General features: G+C 41.8%; 1 protein-coding gene across 1 annotated transcript in view; it reads left to right on the forward strand.

Annotated features, from left to right (window-relative positions):
• The window catches only part of PDK3 (pyruvate dehydrogenase kinase 3), a 130,159-nt gene that overhangs the window by 58,038 nt on the left and 52,680 nt on the right, over positions 1 to 19,441 (forward strand). Inside the window, exons 2-3 of the mRNA XM_082245790.1 lie at positions 14,416 to 14,557; positions 16,271 to 16,342. Coding sequence (XP_082101916.1) covers positions 14,416 to 14,557; positions 16,271 to 16,342 — 214 coding nt within the window. The remainder of the gene's footprint in view (positions 1 to 14,415; positions 14,558 to 16,270; positions 16,343 to 19,441) is intronic.

The following is a 19,441-nucleotide window of genomic DNA, read 5'->3' on the forward strand; positions in this document are numbered from 1 at the left end:
CCCACAAATAGAGCTTTCTATTGGTGGTATTGTATCATCTCTGCGGTTTTTTATTTTTTGCACTATAAACAAAAAAAGACCGACAAATTTTGGGGACAATTAAAATTTTACTTTATGCTATAATACATATCCAATAAAAAAAAAAATGTATTCATTAACTTAGGCCAATATGTATTCTGCTACATGTTTTTGGGAGAAAAAAAAATCCCAATAAGTGTATATTAATGACTATGGGATATTTTAATGGATTTTATTTATTTATTTTTTTTAACTAGTAATGGCAGGGACCAACGATTTGTAGCAGGACTGCGACATTGCGGTGGACAAATTAGACAACTAACTGACACTTTTGACACTTTTTTGGGGACCAGTGACACTAATACAGTGATTAGTGCTAAAACAAATGCATTGTCACTGTACTAATGACACTGGCAGGGAAGGGGTTAACATCAGGGGCGATCAAAGATTGTGCTCCTAGGGAGTGCTTTCTAACTGTGTGGGTACAGGTACGTGAGTAAGGGCAGGAGGGCCGCCCTGCCACAGTATGTCTGCATGGGGCGGTCTATAAGCGGTTAAAGTACACTAGAAGTGTAATGGCCACTAGGATCATACACTCACCAGCCACTTTATTAGGTACACCTGTTCAATTGCATGATAACACACATTTTTAATCAGCCAATCACATGGCAACAACTCAATGCATTTAGGCATCTAGACGTGGTGAAGATGACTTGTTGAAGTTCCAACCGAGCATCAGAATGAGGAAAAAAGGGGATTTAAGTGACTTTGAATGTGGCATGGTTGTTGGTGCCAGACGGACTGGTCTGAGTATTTCAAAAACTGCTGATCTACTGGGATTTTCACGCACACTTATCTCTAGGGCTTACAGAGAGTGGTCCGAAAAAGAATCTCTGAACACACAACACGTCAAACCTTAAAGCAGATGGGCTACGGCAGCAGAAGACCACACCAGGTGCCACTCCTGTCAGCTGAGAACAGGAAACTGAAACTACAATTCACTCATGCTCACCAAAATTGGACAATAGAAGATTAAAAAAATGTTGCCTGGTCTGACTGGTCTCAATTTTAGCTGCAACATTCAGACGGTAGGGTCAGAATTTGGTGTAAATAATATGAAAGCATGGATCCATCCTGCCTTGTATCAACGATTCAGGCTGGTGGTGGTGGTGGCGTAATGATGTGGGGGATATTTGCTTGCCACACTTTGGGCCCCTTAGTATCAGTTGAGCATTGTTTAAACGCCACAACCTACCTGAAAATTGTTGCTGACCATGTACATCCTTTTATGACTACAGTGTACTTATCTTCTGATGGCTCCTTCCAGCAGGATAATGCACCATGTCACAAAGCTCAAATCATCTCACCACTGGTTTCTTAAACATGACAATGAGTTCACTGTACTCCAATGGCCTCCACAGTCACCACATCTCAATCCAATAGAGCACCTCCTTTTTGTGCGCATTTCAGAAGTTCATTTGTGAGGTCAGGCACTGATATTGGATGAGAAGACCTGGCTCGCAGTCTCTGTTCTAATTCATCCCAAAGGTGTTCTATCGGGTTGAGGTCAAGACCTTGGTTTGTGCACTGGTCCAAATCATTTGGTTGAGGGGGGATTATGTTGTGGGGTTATTTTTTAGGGGTTGGACTTGGCCCCTTAGTTCCAGTGAAGGGAACTCTTAAAGCTGAGTTCCGGCCACGAAAATGTTTTTTCAATAAAAATACCCCCGGGACAGTCAGGGCTAGTACATTCCACAATGGATAGCCTCTGTACTGTCCCGGGTCGCACTTACCTTTTAGAAGAAATACTTACCTTGAAAATTTCTTCTCCAGCGCTGCCATCTCGCATGTGGGCAGCTGAAGCCAGCGCGTCCTCTTCTGCGTCCTCTTCCTTGTCCTCTTCTCCCAGAATGCGCCTGCACCGGCCCCGCTCGTCACTTCCGGTGCGGGCACGTCATTCCCTCCTAAACAGCTTCTGGGCATGCCCAGAAGCTGTGGAAGGATGACGCGCCCGCACTGGAACTGATGAGTGGGGCCGGTGCAAGCGCATTGATTCCTGGGAGCAATGACGTTCAGCTCCCAGGAATCAATGCAAAGAGGAAGTGACGGCGCGGGCCGCGGCTGCAGAGGGAGGAAGTGGAAGAAAGGTGAGTATATTTTTCTTCAATAACGAGGTAAGTAAACAAAAAAAAAAATCGTAACTATCTATTTATTTTTCAGGTGACCAAAAGCAAGCGGATGGCCCAAAATCGACTATGTCGATTTTGTGGCCGGAACTCCGCTGTAAGGCTTCAGCATTCCAAGACATTTTGGACAATTTCATGCTCCCAACTTTGTGGGAATAGTTTAGGAATGGCCCCTCCTATTCCAACATGACTGCGCACCAGTGCACGAAGCAAGGTCCATAAAGACATGGATGAGGGGTGGAGGAACTTGACTGGCCTGCACAGATTCCTGACCCCAACCCAATAGAACACCTTTGGGATGAATTAGAACGGAGGCTGTGAGCCAGGCCTTCTTGTCCACATCAGTGCCTGACCCCACAAACGTGCTTCTTGAAGAATGGTCATACATTCCCATAGACACACTCCTAAACCTTATGGACAGCCTTCCCAGAAGAGTTGAAGCTGTTATAGCTGCAAAGGGTGGGCCAACTCAATATTGAAACCGACTGGGATGCCATTAAAGTTCATGTGCCTTTAAAGGCAGGCGTCCCAATACTTTGACAATATAGTGTATGTATGAATGTGAGTTAGAGACCTTAGATTGTAAGCTCCCTAAGGGCAGGGACTGATGTGAATATGCAAAATATATGTAAAGCACTGCGTAATTTAACAGCACAATATCAGCATCTAATCAAAACATTTAGGAAGTGATTTTAAAGTGGAACTCCAGGAATTTTCTTTTTTCTTGTGCTGTGTACAATCAAGCTACATCTAATAATGCTTGTCCTAGGTTTGCTGCTGTGTACTGTAAAAAGCATTCCATATTTGACCACCATACCACAAATAAGTAGCTGTTTTGCATTTTTTTCTGCAACAGTTGTGGCTTGTTCGCACTATTTGCGGTGACCTATGTTTTTCTGCACTATATAAATGCAGGTATCCGCTAGGGCACCTAGAAAACAATTGTTCTTTTATGTGCACCGTTCACACTGCAATGCTGGTGGGATGTGCTGTGCGGAAAAATGTAGCTTGTCTGCATTTTTCTTTACTCCACTAAACGGCACTGCATGTCATCGCACAGCTAGGCAGTGACATAAATAAAGTCTTACTATAAGACACTTCAAATAAAGCTGAAGAAAAAAAAAGGGAAAAAGCAGTGTGATGTGCTAAAACGCACACAAAACTGCCCCCTACTGGACCTGGCACTGCACTAGCCTGTGCGGTAAAAAAGCTGCATATTACCGCGCATGCAAGTATGAACTGAGCCTAAAGCCCCATACACACGATCAGATTATCGAAAGATCTGTCGTCCGTTTTTTGTGGCATGCTAGTCTGATGTGGAAAGTGAAGAGGTTTTTTTCATACGAATTTTCCCGCACGACAGAATTCTACTTCAGAAGTGATGTCATGTGTTGGATTGCTTTGTATGTGTTCTTTCGTCTCTGATCATGCCTAGTCTTGCTCTTAAGATTTTTTTCCGTCGAAAACTGTACTAATGAGACGAAAATCGGACGTTGTATTACGGACAACAAAAATTTTATAGCCTGCACATCAGGTCGGAGTCGGCTGTCGAAAGCACTATACTAACAATCCAAAAATCGGCAGATCGGTCGTCGGACGAACTTTCCCTTCAGATTTTCTTATCGTGTGTACGGGCCTTAACACCCTCTTCTGTATCTGGGGACACAGTTTGCTGGATGCTGATGCCTTTAGTGACTGCATCCTCTCTGTGCCGCCAACCAGTGCCCATTATTGCCCATCAGTGCCGCCTATCAGTGCCCACCAATGCGGCATATCAGTGCCACACATCAGTGTCCATCAGTGCTGCATATTAGTGCCACCCCATCAGTGCCTGTCAGTGCGGCCTCATCATTGCTCATCAGTGCAGGAAAAAACGTATCTATTTACACAATTTTATAACGTAAACAAAAAAATATTTTTTTTCAAACTTTTCGGTCTTTTTTTTATTTTTGTAGCAAAAAAGAAAAAACCTTGCGGTGATCAAATACCACCAAAAAAAAAAAAAGCTCTATTTGTAGGAAAAAAATTACATACATTTGGTTTAGCTACAGTGTTGCATGACCGCGCAATTGTCATTCAAAATGCAACAGCGCTAAAAGCTGAAAACGGGCCTGGGCAGGAGGGGGGTGAAAGTGCCCGGTATTGAAGTGGTTAAAGAGGGTACTAGAAGAAAACTGAAAAAAAAAAATGAAACGGAGGCAAGTGAAAGCACGTAGAGAACATATAGAAGTTCTGGTACATCTCCACTATTCCTGTATAAACTTTACAAATGACCTTTTTTCTTTTTCCTTTTTTTTTTTTTAACCCAAGGATCCAGTTTTGCAGCGTTACTCAGCAGATTACAAATGGTGTCAAATGAATGCGCTGTTTTAGAAGACCACTGAAGACTGTGTTGTTGCTCTGTCTATGAAGGTTAAACATTTCTGTAAAAGGTTTGCCGCCACGTGTACTATAAAAATACCCTTTCAGGGATAGCATTTGGGATAAAATGGCCAGAAAATAGAACAGGGCTGATTAGAGAGATTTATAAAATGATTGTAACCTTGTCTTGCAGGCCCTCCACAGCTGGGATGTTAATTAACCACATATTGTACATGGCAATTTATGGTGGGGAAGGAAAGAAAAATCTCTGTTCTTTCAGATTTCAATGAATAGAAAGTAAAAGCTTTTAAGAAATTACAGGTCATAAAGAAATTGGCTGCACCGGTGTTTCATTTAGTGTTACGGGGCTGTGTACTGGTCACAGACCGCTTCTAATGTAAGTGGCGATGTAATATAGTATTTGTTGGCTAGTTGTATTGTTAATATAATAGAAAGGGAATGGCAATCACTGGAAGGGCAAAAAGGTGCTATCACACTGATCGTAAAGTGCTTCTCTGCTGGGCATTCTGGGTAAAACATTTGGCATTAAGGGATAGCTTGATATGCCTTAGATCAACCACAGTTGCTGATAGCAGTTGCATTAGAAAATTGCCCCTTGGAGAAGTTTGGTAGACACTATTTGCATCTAAACTGACAACATAGCCAATATCTACATGCATATAATACAGTATATTTATACAGTATGTGTCTTTACGTAATCTATATGTTTCTAAAAGATATAAGTACAAAGACATGGCTTGCCAAATTTGCTTTCAATCTAGGAGCCAGCTAAAAAAGTTAGGAGCCATTTTTTTTTTTTTAACATACGGTAGCATTATTTAGCCTTACAAAGGAGGTCTGGTGATAGAATTATTGTTCTTATTCCAGATTCCAGCGTACGTGGCAGTATGTAACATGTATCGCAATCAACATTTCCAGGCGTAAGCGCCCTAACGTGTGCGTTTACGTTTGTACATGCGTAAATGTGGGGGAAGGGAGGCCTCTATTTATTTTTTTTGGTGGGGGGGGGGATTTTATGTGCTGTGACTCCAGTGGGTGAACCTCCAGGATTGCAAAGGTCACACTTGAAACCGAGCCCTGGCATTCCACCGCAGTGGGGAGGCCCCAAGATGGCAGGAAGGGGGCCTACTGCAGAACTTGTGAAAGGGTCCCGATGCCGGACCGTAATAAGGAGCCCTGCAATGAGAGTAAAGGGCCCCAGGATCAGTGGGAAGAGTCCCAGGCTTGAAGGGAAGGGCCCCAGCCAGGGGTCCGGGGGGCCCTTTATGGTTTCTTGGACCGGAGCCCTGAAGTTTCTAGTTACGCCTCTGAGTGACAAAGTCCCCTATGTGGAGATTATTTTGGTGACAAAATCTTTCTGAGACATGCAGGGTAGAATTTATTTAAAGAAATTATTTGAACATAAATTCAAAAAACACATATATATGGTTAAGTGTTGCGTTATAGACCCAAAAGTGAGTAGGTGAAGAAAAAGTTTTTGGAAAGTTCCGTGACAGGTGTGAATATGGTGACTTTATAGGGATGTTATCTCTGTTTTTCCATGCTTGGAGGCTTGGAAAGGTGGTCACAGAGATTCCCAATGCATATCCGATGCGTTTCAGCTATCTTATAGCCTTTTTCAAGGATTTATCACCAGGTCTGCAAGAGTAGCAAATAATTGATTAATTATTGGCTAATTGATTAATTACACAGCAGTTCACCATAGTACTCCTTTCAAGAGCCCTCAGCTCGTATTCAAGCATTGGGCTGGCTCTTGGGAGGACTTATATAGATATAGAATATCTTGATGGGATGGGTGTCTGGAGGAGTGGACATTCCTAAAAAGGGTGCATGTGCATGCAGACGCCCCTAGGTAACGCCCATGTGTGATGCCAAGCATCCATGATTGAAAGGCTCAGGCTCAATAAGGCTGTGAACAAAAGGCCTAGATGAAATTGAACGTTCTCCAGCAAGGAGGCGAGGTAGGCTTTATCTAACTTGTTGCAGCTTCTAATGTATGATTTGAGAAGCCCACAGTGTGCAATGAAAGTAGAGTAGGCAAATTTGGTACAAGAGAGTACCCTGTACAACTGTGCAAAGCTTAAGATAAGGCTGGAGTTCAGCTCTAAAATGAGCCATTCTTTCCCTAGAATAACTCAAATCTGATGTAGCCTCCATTGGGTATCTGCACATAGCTTTAAGCCATGTCGTCAGTATCCCAGGAGCTCCTAAACCCAGAGTGTTCTGAAATAGAAACCTTTTCTGAGAACATGGAGGGATGGTCCTCCCCCCTTATGCTGCAACTCCAAATTGCACATCCAGCGGGTTGCCCATCAGTTGAAAAACCATTAAGAAGTTGAAGGAGGCATTAAATCCAGCCCTTAACTTGGTGAAGAAGTTGAGATTGGCATATGGGACAGCCTACGATTTAACACTCCTTGCCTATAGTGAGCCTTTAAAACCTCCTGTAGTTTTTTTGCATAGTGTCATGCAGATGCCTATCATTGGCTCCTGCATAATATTGAAGAATATGGTACCAACTCCCAAAATTGTTAGTATATACAATAAATAGAGATTCAGGAATACCTTGGGTGCTATATTGAGGAAGTTTGGGCTTTCAGAGGTATGTGCCACCATCAGAAATGTCTGCCTTTACCCAAACATCTTTCTTGCCTGCATTTTTAGGTTATTGATCTTTGACCAATTTGATTTTAACAGGGACATTGTAGGCTTTCCTTGAAGCATATAACATACTTTAGGCTTTTGAGATGCCTACTGACACAGGAGCAGCATTTTTTTTTCTCTTTTACTTTTCCTTTGTTTCTGAAGTTATAGGAGAATCTATAGTTTGGTTAAGCAGTCTGTTTTCCTAAGAAGTAAATACATTTTGGTTAGACTAAACACGTAGGATCTAAGAAAGGGAGGCTTCAATATTAGTATGTATACTGCTGTCAACATTGGGCAAGTATCAGGGCATGTACTTGCTAAACAAGAGCAGGATAATATCTCATACCTTCTTATCTAAGGCCATCCTAACACTTTAACATTTAGTCAACACATTGGCTTAAACTGGGTACATATGGGCCGTAAATTAGCCAAAAATGGTCAGTTCAGCAGGTACTGCACGACTTTCGGCCCGTGTTTACATCTCCTCGTCTGACAGAAGAATGTCTCACAACAAGGTTCCGTCAATGTGCATACTGGAAAACCAGCATCCGATCAGCACTTGCAGCCAATCACTGTATTTTGGTATTTGGGGGGGGGTCCCCCTGTCAGAAGTTGGACCAATCACAGACCGGACTTCAGTAAAGTGGGGTGTTGGGGCGCATTGCTCCGCGCCCCAGTGACCCCCAGAAGAGCGCCAATCGGCGCCTCTGTTTGCAGCACGTGGGGTCAAAAACCCCACCCCCCCCCCATACCCAGCTCTAAGTCCGGCGCCCCTAGTGGGCAAAAATTGTCAATTTTTTTTTTAATCTTTTTTTTTTTCTTCTTCTTTTCTTTGGGGGGTCGCGGCCGCCACTGGTCAGAACACAATAGCTTGGCAGGGAGATCACCGTACTAACATTGGATGTGTTAGTACAGCGATCTGTACATTTTTTTTTTTATTTGTTCAGCTTGCTGGGTTCGTTCTCTACCATGTCTACCCAGCATAAGGCATAGGTAGCTCAAACATTAACAAGTTTAGTTATTTAAGGCTGCAGACAAATCTTTAGATGTTCATGCTTAACCACTTCAATACCGAGTCATTGTAAAATGACGTCGGCAACATTGCTTTAGCGATCCGGGCCGCCGTCATATGACGGCGCCCGGATCTCCCCGCTACTGCGCGCCCCCGGGGACGCGCAGCGCGGCGATCGGGGGTGAGGCTCATCCCTCGGACTGAGCCCAACCCCGATCAAGGTAAATAGCCAATAAAATCGGCTGTTTACCACGTGATCGGCTGTGTCAATCACAGCCGATCACATGAGCGGCTCCAGCGCGAGCCGCTAGTTCCTTTCTTAATGCGCGCCCCCCCGGGGGCGCGCAGCGCGGCGATCGGGGACGAGGCTCGTCCCTCGGACAAAGCCCATCCCCGATCTAGGTAAAGAGCCAATGAAATGGCTCTTTACCTAGAAACTGGAAACTGATCCTGTGTGAGGAGGAGATTGTGGTAACAGCTAGTTACCAAGTACAGTGCACCCCAACCACACTGATTGCCCCCCCCCCAATAAAAAGCACCTGTCACTAGCCCATCAAAGTACCCGAGTACCTGTCACCAGCCCATCAGGTACTCTGATTACAGGTACTCGGGTACTCTGATGGGCTGATGACAGGTACTCTGATGGGCTGGTGACAGGTACTCGGGTACTCTGATGATGGGTACTCGGGTACTCTGATGACAGGTACTCGGGTACTCTGATGACAGGTACTCGGGTACTCTGATGACAGGTACTCTGGTACTTTGAGTACCCGTCACCGGAGTACCCGAGTACCCGTCATCGGAGTACCCGAGTACCTGTCACCTACCCATCAGAGTACCCGAGTACCTGTCACCTACCCATCAGAGTACCCGAGTACCTTCCACCTGCTCATCAGAGTACCTGACACCTGAAGTACCCGAGTACTTGCCACCTGCTCATCAGTACTCATCAGTACCCATCAGTACCTATCACCTATCAGTATCAGTACTGATCATCCGTACCCATCAGTACAGTATCAGTATCACCTATCAGTATCAGTACTACTCATCAGTACCTATCACCTGCCCATAAGAGTACCCGAGTACCTGTCACCTGCCTATCGGAGTACTCGAGTACCTGCCACTTGCTCATCAGTACCAGAGTACCTGTCACCTGCCCAGCAAAGTACCCGAGTACCTGTCACCCTTCATACAGCCACCATGTCTAAGTCCAAAAAGGTTTATATACGTCCTCCGTTTAAACCTAAATACCGGTGTTCTGCCATAACCCTGGTATTTTTTTAAACGGTGGACGGTTGGCTTTCCGATAAGGGTGGTCCCAGCGGCGGATTCGCCGCGGGATCACCCTTCCGGGGTGGCGGAAGAGGTGCCCCCCCCCCTCCCGCCGCATTCTGGTCCTTTTCCCCGCTTACCGGACCCGCCGGCAGCGGGGAAAACGATCCGGTCCCAGATCCTCACAGACAGGATGTCGAGTGAGGGCAAGCTTGCCCTTACTCGACTCTATGGTCTTGGAGGACCGGAGCTACGGCGAACGTCGTTGCCTAGCAACCAGTTTAAAGGTCCCTTTTTTTTTTTTTTTCATTTTATTTAATTTTTTTTTTTATTTTTTTTTTTTTTTCTATCTTTTACTGTACTTGTGAGATCTGAGGACTTTTTGACCCCAGATCTCACAAAAAAGAGGTCCCGTCGTGCCTTTTTCTATTACAAGTAATGTTTACATTTCTTGTAATAGAAATAAAAATGATCAATTTTTTAAAAAAAAAAAACAGTGTAAAAATAAAAAATAATAAATAAAATAAATAGTAAAAAAAAGCGCCCTGTCCCCGCGAGCTCGCGCACAGAAGCGAGCGCATACGGAAACCCCGCCCACATATGTAAACAGTGTTCAAACTACACACGTGAGGTATCGTCGCGATCGTTAGAGCAAGAGCAATAATTTGACCTCCTCTGTAACTCTAAGATAGCAACCTGTAGACATTTTTAAAGTGTCGCCTATGGGGATTTTTAAGTACCAAAGTTTGTCACCATTCTGTGAGCGTGCGCAATTTTGAAGCATGACATGTTGGGTATCTATTTACTCGGCGTAACATTGTCTTTCACATTATGGAAAACAATTGGGCTAACCTTAACTGGTTTCTTATTTTTTAATTAAAAAAAGTGAATTTTTTCCCAAAAAATTGCGTTTGGAAGACCGCTGCGCAAATACGGTGTGATAAAAAATATTGCAATAATCTCCATTTTATTCTCTAGGGTCTCTGCTAAAAAAAAATATATAATGTTTTGGGGTTCTAAGTAGTTTTCTAGCAAAAACAACTGATTTTAGCTTGTAAACACCAAATGTCAAAAATAGGCCTAGGCAAGTGGCTAGGATGCATGATGATGCTCCTTGGATGTTGGGCCCCTCTATATGGCTAGGCTGTGAAAAAGTCTCACACATGTGGTATTGCCATACTCAGGAGGAGTGGCAGAATGTATTTTGGGGTGTCATTTTTGCTATGTACATGCTATGTGTTAGGAATATCCTAAATTGACATCTTTGTGTAAAAAAAAAAAGTTTTTATTTTTTTCCCACATTTTCCAAAAACTTGTGGAAAAAAATGACATGTTCAAAGGACCCATAATGCCTCATAGAATATACGTTGGAGTGTTTGCTTTCCAAAATGGGGTCATTTTGTGGACTTTTCCATTGTATCGGTGCTCTAGGGCCTTGAAAAGTGTGATAGGTAGTAAGAAAGTTTTATGTGTATTTATGCTCCTAAAACGCCTTATGGTGCTACTTGGACGTGGAGTCTCTTTTTGTGGCCAGGCTGTGTAAAAGTCTCACACATGTGGTATCACCATACTCAGAAGGAGTAGCAGAATGAATTTTGGGGTGTCATTTTTGCTGTGTACATGCTATGTGTTAGAAATAGCTTATAAATTGACAATGTTTTGGGAAAAAAAAGAAAAAAAATTTTTTCTTAATTTTCCCAAGAATTGTGGGAAAAAATTATAACTTCAAAAAACTCACCATGCCTCTTACTAAATACCTTGGACTGTCTACTTTACAAAAAGGGGTCATTTGGGGGGTATTTGTACTGTCCTGACATTTCAGGGCCTCAAGAAAGGATATAGGCCATCAGTACATCTGGTGTGATCAATTTTCAGTAATTGGTACCATAGCTTCTAGACTCAATAACTTTCACACAGACTAAATAATATACACTAATTTGGGTTTATTTTACCAGAGATATGTAGCAGTATAAATTTTGGCCCAAATGTATGAAGAAAAATTAATTTTTTGCAAAATTTTATTATAGAAACTAAAAAAAAGTGTTTTTTTTGCAAAATTTTTGCTCGTTTTTGCTTATATCACGGAAAAAAAAAAAAAAACCCCAGTTGTGATCAAATACCACCTAAAGAAAGCTCTATTTGTGTGAAAAAAGCTGAAAATTGGTCTGGGCAGGAAGGGGGTCTAACTGCTCTGTATGGAAGCGGTTAAGCCAGCTCTCCAGTGCATTGCCAATATACGTGCACAGATGTGATCAAAGAATGAATATGTGGACCGTCCCATCAGGTAGAATAGATATCTGGTTCACTAGCACCTCATAAACAACCTAAGTTTTATTGTCTTAGAACTGAAACAAGCTGATCTGCCTAATAACTAGGTCTTGTATGGGCATAAGCAGTCCTTAGGCAGGGAGATCTGCAAGCTCTTACGTCTAGGACCCATGTGAGGTATGCGTAATGAGAGAATATTTCCTTTTTTTTTTTTGTATAGAAAGGCATCCAGGGCATATCCAAAAATCCCCATTTGCTGTAATAAAAAAAATCATCTTCAGAATTTTTTTTTGCTCTATTAAAAAGATCTACACAGCTTGACCACTGCAAGTGATTCTCAGCACTGCTGCATCACGTGAGGTTATTAGCTGCATATGATCACCTTTAAAGTGCATGGAGGATTTCCCCTGGAAGCAGCTAGGATCAAACATTCCTATTCATGAAAATGTGAGCTAATAGAAGTAGGTCTTAGTAGAAAACATTGAAAAGCTCTAAAGTGATTTCAGTGAAAAGAAACCCATGATTAGCCAAGGAAAGTGGTGGATTTTGCCAAAGTAGTGGAAATCCAGCCAGAATTAGACTTGTTTAGTAAATACTTAAACTGTGTTTAAAAAGTGTTTTATTCCAAGGACCACTATAATGTTAAGGTAATTGATTTAATGTTAGAAGCAATGGGTATTTAATGGCGTAAGTGCAGTGCAGGTTAGGGTGAGTGTTTATACTGCGGTCAAGGCAGCTATTAAAAGAGGACTTATTGTGTAAGCCCACTTATATATGTAAAGTAAATTACGGTTATTTTGTAAAGTAATGGGAAGTGTATTTTATTGCATTTCCTACTTCGTATTTGCATTTTCATAAATAGCTGTGTGGTCTTTTGGACAGTAATGCACTCTAAATTATATACATTCCCCACTTGAACCCCATTTTTCTTTTTAAAGTGAATGGATAAAAACAGCCCTGACATTTAGATTACCAGTTTTTGATTTATCCTGCAGTTTTTTTATTTACTGTTAATAAGTCTGGGTCACCATTGCTAATACTGATCAATGCTACATGTTTTGCTTGGATAAGTTTCCACATATAAACAAAGTGAAATAGACAATGTTGCTCACTCACAGCCTTAGTGCCGGTTCACATATGTGCGGCTGCGGGGATCGCATGTAATGTCGGAGCGCACTGCTCCTTCATTACATGCGATCGGCTGTGCGGTGCGAGTTTAGCCATACACTTTGTATGGCTAAATTCGCACTGCACCCGCAGCAAAGACGCACATGACCCTTTTTTGCAGCCACATCAGGATCGGATCGCACATTGGTTCACACTTGTGCAATCCGATCCTGTGCGAACTGTAAGATCGCACTGCGATATGCGATCAAACTAGGGTTGTCGTTTAGATTTCATTGACACCCCCAGCGTATCGCATATGGCACTGTGAACTGCCAGGGGTGCGTTTGCGATGCGGGAACAGGCTGCAAATTCGCAGCCTTCCCGCATCGCATAAGTGTGAATCGGCACTTAAAGTGTAACTCCACTTTTGTTATGAAAAAAACATTCCCCTCTGGGTGATCTCTGTACATTGCAAGGATTTTAACAAACTTTGTTGCAGATTCCTACCTTTTGTTATTCTGAAGAAATCCCTGCTTGTTTCTCTGTGCTGAGTGGGTCTAATGGGAGTGGTTTCATAATTATCTATCAGCTGTGGCAGCTGCAGGGCTCTAATGAGAAAATCTGCTGGGCCTGCATCCCTTTAGATCTGTTCCTATTGGGAGCGTCTCACCAAAAATGACATTTTTATTGCAGGGGATGCCAGAAATCTGACTTTTATCTTAGTGCAGACTTCTGGGAAAATTGGTGAGCCAATCACACAAGCAGGAAATGATGTTTCTGGGGTGTGGTCAGTACACATTCTGTCTACAGAACAGCTCAGGGTAGCCATATTGCATTGCATTTTCAGAAAATGATAGCGGCTGCAAATTGAAAAGGAAAGGTCATTTTTAAAAACATTCAATTACAATATGATTTGTGTCGCAATTGTATACACTATATTGTTTTTTCTTTATTTACTATTTTTTTTTCCCCACGAAAGTGGACTTACCCTTTAAGGACTTCTGTGCAAGGGATCCCAGGAGGCAAAAATCACATTTATCTAGTTTACCTGTAAATTGTAACAATTTTGAGCCATTGTGTTCCTATTTTAAATCCCTCTGTTTTTATTTGTTTCTGATCTTGAATTGAAAGTGGACCTAAACCAAAAGAGTGACAATCTGCTGTTTTAGGGATTTTAGAAATGTTAACTGCTGCATCTAACTGCTGGTCTCAGGAGATTTAGAGTAAGATTTAGTATTGCTATTATTGTGCTTCTCACTGTTCTTGCTGCAATCTCTGACATGAGATAGCCAAAACCTGTCTCTGCCGCTTCCACGGAGAGCAAGGCATGGTAAGTTGGCAATGACCCTCTGTCTGTTGTTATTGGGTACAGCTTCTTGTTGTATGTAAATCCAGCAGAGGTAACCAAGGCTTCCTTAAAAAATGAAGATATCTTATAATACAACTTCTTTCATAGTTATGAATTTCCTTTCTACGTTTCATGAAGTGGTGCATACTACTAATTATCTTCCTCTTTCCCTACAGGACGCAATAATGCTTGTGAAAAGACCTCATACCTTTTCTTGCGGAAGGAACTACCAGTACGGCTTGCCAACACACTGAAAGAGGTCAATCTGCTGCCTGAAAGTTTACTCCAAAGACCATCAGTCAAGCTTGTACGATCTTGGTAAGCTGAAGCTTGCATTTGTCTTTTCTGGGAAGCCTATATCCAACCCCTTAAGTGTATTTTTGTATGGCTTATGCTGTGTTTAAAGCACAATGGCTTGTGTATATACAGCATATGTCCTATTTTTAAGCAAAGATCCTACAATCTACTAACCATTGCCCCAAGCTGCTGATCGCTATCAGTGGGCAAGAATTACTGTACATAACAAAACATTGTTTACTAAGCAAAGCTTTGTCCTTAACATAAGACATTTCTCTGCTAATATCTGCAACCCACAGCAAAGCTTTCTGAGCAGAATGCCATCATTTAGAAAAATCTGGTACATTCTTGATCACCAAAAAGGTACCTTTTTTTGGGCAGCATAGGCAAAAAAATAAATGCTGAATCCCCAAAGCTTCTTAAAATTAAAAAAAAAAAAAAAAAAATGCTCTGGCTGCTACACGTACCTCCTCTCTGGCACAGTCCCTAACAGACTCCCTAATTCAGCAAAAAGGTGACATGGATTGAATGACATCTAGCTTTAATCAACCTTTATCCTATGAATCCAGAACATCAAGGCTCTGGCTTGGGTTTACAGACATGAGAATGCTGCAAAGTATTTAATGCCCACCCGTCTCTTGAAAAAAGTGAAGGCAAAAAGGGCGTGTGGCTTCACTGGACCAAAGACACCTGGGCAAAAGTTTTGTAATTGGATTTCATTTTTGGAAAGGGTGCAGGGGTTGCTCTTGGGTAGAGCCTGAAGGTGGTGCCCAAGAGTGAAGGTGGGCTTTAATCCTGCTACTATTGCCGCTATACGTAGCAGCAGCAGCACCAGCATTTGAATGAAATCTTGACAGCTATAGTAGGGTAGTATGAACCCGGAAGCTCTCAGCTCTAGGCCATTCAAAGCTTTCATACCCTCGCTGCTCTGGACAGCAAAAAAACAGAGGTTACAATAGGGGTCTAATAGACCCCGGATGTCTCAAAGAAACCTTTCACCTGCACTCTGCTCTTGTAGAGTCAACCTCCTTGTAAAAGCAATTAAAGTTGAAAAAAAAAAAAGTTTAAACAAATTAAACTTTAATAAAACAAAAGCTCCCCATAATTGTACGAGGGGGGTGGCTGATTCAAAACACCTCAATGATCGTTAACATGTGCATTGCTGCACAGTGTGTCCTAGTGCGAATGAGCCCTAATTTAGATTCAGACAGTTCACGGGGTTGGAGAAGTGTTATGTGATTCCTGGTATCTTCAGATTATTCAACCAGGCCTCATGTATGGATACCTTAACAAATATACTATACATGTGCAACTGTCACCAGCCCTTTGTCATCCCCTTTGTTAGGATCCAAAACTCAAAAAAAAAGGTCATAATGCACCAAGGATGTCAGAACATTAGAAAAAAAAAAGCTACTTTATTTGCACAATGTGAGACAAACAACTGCAAAAAAACTCCACTATCACATAGATAATAGCTAGATTTCAGCATTCCAACTCTTCTTTTTCAAGCACAGAAAAAATGACTACATGCTTGAAAAAGAGCTGTCTAAAGCCTGAAATATCACTGTTGTCAATGGGATTATGAGGTTTTAAAGTTGCTTTTCTCATGATGTTCAAATAAAGAACTATATTTGGTGCAGCCTTCTAAAGTCCTTGGTGCAGGTTGACCTTTTTCTAAACTTTGGATACCTTAATTAAAAATTGTAATGAATTATTTCATTTTATCGCCCCTAGGTACATGCAAAGTTTTCTTGAAGTTTTAGAATATGAGAACAAGAGCCCAGAAGATCCTGATATACTTAATAAGTAAGTAATGACTGTTTTATAATTAGTTCTTGACTGCATTCTATTCTTACTGACTGCGGGGCATTCTGTAGTCTTGTGTTTTGCATTAGTGTTGCTGCTACTGTTTACAAGAGCATGTTTGCCTTCAATATACAGCAAGACCATTAGACAAAGCCCATGTACTAGGGTCAAAGTCAAGAACAATTTTTTATTTAACCACCAAGCTGAAGAATATTTAGTTTGAAGTAGGGATCGACCGATTATCGGCAAAGCTGATATATTGAGGGCCGATACGCACTTTCCCCGATATATCGGAATCGGCCTTTTGATTTACCGATATTGCCGATATTTCGGGAAAGTGCATGTACCGGGGTGATGCCTGCAGCTAAAGGCATCACCCCGGTATCGGTGTCCATAGCCGACGGTCGGCTGTCTTTTAATGACAACCGATGCGGCTGAGAAGCCGCTCGGCTGTCATTCCAAGGAGCGGGAGGGGACGGATGTCATAACATGACATCACTTCCGGGTACTGGCGGCACCGAATTCAAAATCTTACAGCATTCAAAACAGCCAGACTTGGCGTTTTGAATGCTTTAAGTGCAGAGGAGGGGTTTGGGGTCTTTTAGACCCCCAGATCCCTCCACCACAGTACCTGTAGACATAAAAAAAAAATCACTAGTTTGAAGCTCCACTGGATCAGGACAAGCCTGTGTTGGTTCTCTTTTGCTTATTACTTATAATAGCATTTATTATTATTATTTATTATAATTATTATTACGAAATAGCTGTCGTGTCTGCATGTAAATTAATGTTGGTAGAACTGCCATCTGCAGTATATAGTACAGAAGTAAAAGTGGGATTTCAGCTTATTCTATTTTGTTTCAAGAAGTACTAAACTGTCAGAACCATATTGTAATGTATGTTTAATGTAAATGTAGCTAAAGGGAAAAATTAAACACACCAGGCCTGTGTTGATTATTACTGTTATATTAAATTGTTATAGCACCAACGGTTTGTACTGCAAGTTGCAAAAAAAAAGGGAGACAGTACACTTACAATACAATTCAGGACAAGAGGGTTAGGATGACTATGCTTGTGAAAGCTTACAATCTAAAAGAGAGGGGCAAGTGATACAAAAGGCAATAACTGTTTGGGGATGAGTTTAATTGTTAGGTGAGATGGGCTTCACTGAAAAGATGAGTTTTCAGGGATCACCTAAAGAGAGACAGAGTAGGAGATAGATGGACAGAGTAGGAGATAGATGGCAGAGGATGGGAGAGACTCGACGAGAGCGCTAAAGAACAGGAGGTCTTGAGAGGAGTGACAAGATCAGTTTGGGTGATATATTTTACAAGGCTGGCGATGTAAAGGGGCAGAGTTATGAATGGGTTTGTATGTTGTTATTTAGTATTTTAAATTTTATTTGTTGGTCGAGTGGTAATCTGTGGAGTGATTGGAGAGGGGGTGAACACAAAGCATTTGGTAGGGTGTATGAGTCTGGCAGCAGCATTCTTTAAACACTGAAGGGGGAGATGGCCCATGTAAAGATAGGCAAGGGAGATAACAAGAAAGTAAATCAGTAGTTTTGAGGTGTCATTGGTTCAGAAGGGGCATATTTTGGAAATGTTACAGAGTTGAAGGTAGCAAGATTTGGTCAGTGTTTTGATGTGAGGGAGAAAGGAGAGGTCTAGGATTACTGCAAGCACCCTGGCATTAGGGGAGGAACTGGTAATTATGCTATTGATTTTGATGGAAAAGTCGGGAAAGGGAAACAGGAGATAGGAAACATTATGAGCTCATATTTGAAGTCTGAATTTTAAGCTATACATGGGTCTGTTTTTTTTTTTTTTTTTTTTTCATTTAGCCAGTGGGAAAAAAGCCATTAAAACCAATCAACAAGAACCTCCCCTGGAGTCTTATTTGTTCAAAAACTGATCCAACACAGAAACCACCTCATATTCATATCCGGAGAAATGCAGACACTAACAATCTTGCAAAGTTTGTCCAATTTTTCTGGCATTGTCTTTTGAAAGTATATGCTTTAATGGACACTTTCTCCCTAAAGGCAGCTGACACTATTTTCCCGAATATCCCTCCCACATGTTTCTGATTCCCTACATAACTTACTTGACTCACCCATAAAATAGTACTTGCCTTACTGTGATACATTTGCTGTCAATAGTCTCCCAAATCAACAATCTTTTTATCCACCCTCTGTTGACTGTGACTGCCAAGGCTATCTCTGAAGATTCTACCTGTTTCAATTTAAGACATACTGTATATCTATTGAATGTTGATATAAAATTATTTGTGAACATTTTGGTGACCAAAATAAACCAAGGTATTGGGGAACTCATTCATAAAGACCAGGTTGGCTTCTAATGAGACCCAAAGATGGATAACTCTGGAAACACTTGACTGTGGCCTATTGTCCATACACAATTTGCTATGGCATGATCCACTGGACAGTAACTCTTTAACTACCCTATCACCCAACATTCTATTGGACTTTTGGATGATCTTAAACCCTCTGGTGGCCTGCTTTTCCCCCTCCTGTCTATTCTCTGCAACCCTTTATCTCCCTTACCCCAGAACATTAATCACTAGGCATCTTTAAGCATTTCATTAACTCAAGAGTAGCAAGATTTCACTGCTTACTCACACCAAAAGGTATGAAAACCTCCCCTAGTTTGTAAAAAGTTTATCACCTACCTAACTCCAAACTAGTATTTACAGGTTAAACAGTATGTTTCCACCACTCCTCTTTATCTGGTGAGAGATTGGTACTCACAGCTACTCCCCGAGCTAATTTCCATCACCTCGAAATTATATATGAAAATGGCAGTTGGACATGGAGATTGAATTGAAACACATTGCATGGACTAAAAATTGGGACATGATCAAATCATATTTGCACAATGCCTCAGCAATAGCAACTAATGAAAACATTTTACTTGGGTGGTATATGGAACCTAGTTGGTTAGCTCTTGCAGTTCCAGTCAATCTGTCTACTTGTTTTCATGGCTGTCCAGATCCACACTTGATGGACTTGCCCTGTTGTTCAAAGGCTATAGTCGCAGGTCTTCAGAATTTTACACATTCTTTTCCAGCAAACGCTCC

The sequence above is a fragment of the Pelophylax lessonae genome (assembly GCF_965119305.1).
Source record: "Pelophylax lessonae genome assembly, chromosome: 2".
In the NCBI taxonomy this organism is placed as follows: Eukaryota; Metazoa; Chordata; class Amphibia; order Anura; family Ranidae; genus Pelophylax; species Pelophylax lessonae.